At 40.8% G+C, this 1,181-nt stretch overlaps 1 protein-coding gene across 1 annotated transcript in view; it reads left to right on the top strand.

Moving 5' to 3' along the window:
- The window catches only part of LOC101854383, an 8,131-nt gene that overhangs the window by 3,383 nt on the left and 3,567 nt on the right, over window positions 1-1,181 (top strand). The window contains exon 4 of the mRNA XM_005112671.3: window positions 531-627. Within this exon, the coding sequence (XP_005112728.1) occupies window positions 531-616 (86 nt within the window). The 3' untranslated portion in view covers window positions 617-627. The remainder of the gene's footprint in view (window positions 1-530; window positions 628-1,181) is intronic.

The following is a 1,181-nucleotide window of genomic DNA, read 5'->3' as shown; positions in this document are numbered from 1 at the left end:
TATGTAGTCTGTCTGCTATGATGTCTGTCAATTATGTAGTCTGTCTGTTATGATGACTGTCAATTATGTAGTCTGTCTGCTATGATGTCTGTCAATTATGTAGTCTGTCTGCTATGATGTCTGTCAATTATGTAGTCTGTCTGCTATGATGCCTGTCAATTATGTAGTCTGTCTGCTATGATGTCTGTCTGCTATGATGTCTGTCTGTTCTGTAGTCTGTCAATTATGAAGTCTGTCTGTTATGATGTCTGTCTGTTCTGTAGCCTATCTGTTCTGTCATCTAATCTAACGTAGTCTGTGTGTTATAGTGTCTGTCAATTATATAGTCTGTCTGCTATGATGTCTGTCTGTTCTGTCGTCTTCCAATTAAGTAGTCTGTCTGCTATGATGTCTGTCTGTTCTGTAGTCTGCCAATTATGAAGTCTGTCTGTTATGATGTCTGTCTGTTCTGTAGTCTGCCAATTATGTAGTCTGTCTGCTATGATGTCTGTCTGTTCTGTCGTCTGATCTACCGCGTGTTGTCCCCACAGCCACAGGCGGTGTCGGTAGACCCAGTCTCGATATCGTCGGGCTCACCGTCATCCTGTGTGTCGGACTGCTCCTCGGGAGACTGTGATCCTACTGTGTGTGAGTATTGGTTGGCGGGTGCTCTGTTGTGGTTTGCTCCTTCTTTCCTATCAAACATCTATCGCCCTGATGTTTCCTCCTTCTTTTTTCTGTTTGTTACTCTCTTGTAACACCTCTAATCTTTGGCACTTGTATGACCTTATTGTGTTTCAAGTGCCGTAAAACTTTTACTAAAACTGAAGACCTATGTTTGGTGCTCGCTTTTCATTTAAATAGAACCCGGGTTCGAATCCTGACAGAGACGGAAAAGTTTTTTTTCTTTTAAAGCCACCATTTTCTCCTTTCACTCTCCCTACTCAGACTCATGTTCTGTCGTCTGCTTTCGTCTCCACTTTCTACTTTAAAATTCAAATTTTAGATTTGTAGGAAGCTTACTTACTTACTTCATCAGTGACAGAGTACTTACTTACTTACTTCATCAGTGACAGAGTACTTACTTACTTACTTCATCAGTGACAGAGTACTTACTTACTTCATCAGTGACAGAGTACTTACTTACTTCATCACTGACAGAGTACTTACTTACTTACTTCATCAGTGACAGAGTACTTACT

This window comes from Aplysia californica, unplaced genomic scaffold, assembly GCF_000002075.1.
Source record: "Aplysia californica isolate F4 #8 unplaced genomic scaffold, AplCal3.0 scaffold01359, whole genome shotgun sequence".
Classification (NCBI taxonomy): Eukaryota; Metazoa; Mollusca; class Gastropoda; order Aplysiida; family Aplysiidae; genus Aplysia; species Aplysia californica.
This window is presented reverse-complemented; position numbering and strand designations above follow the sequence as displayed.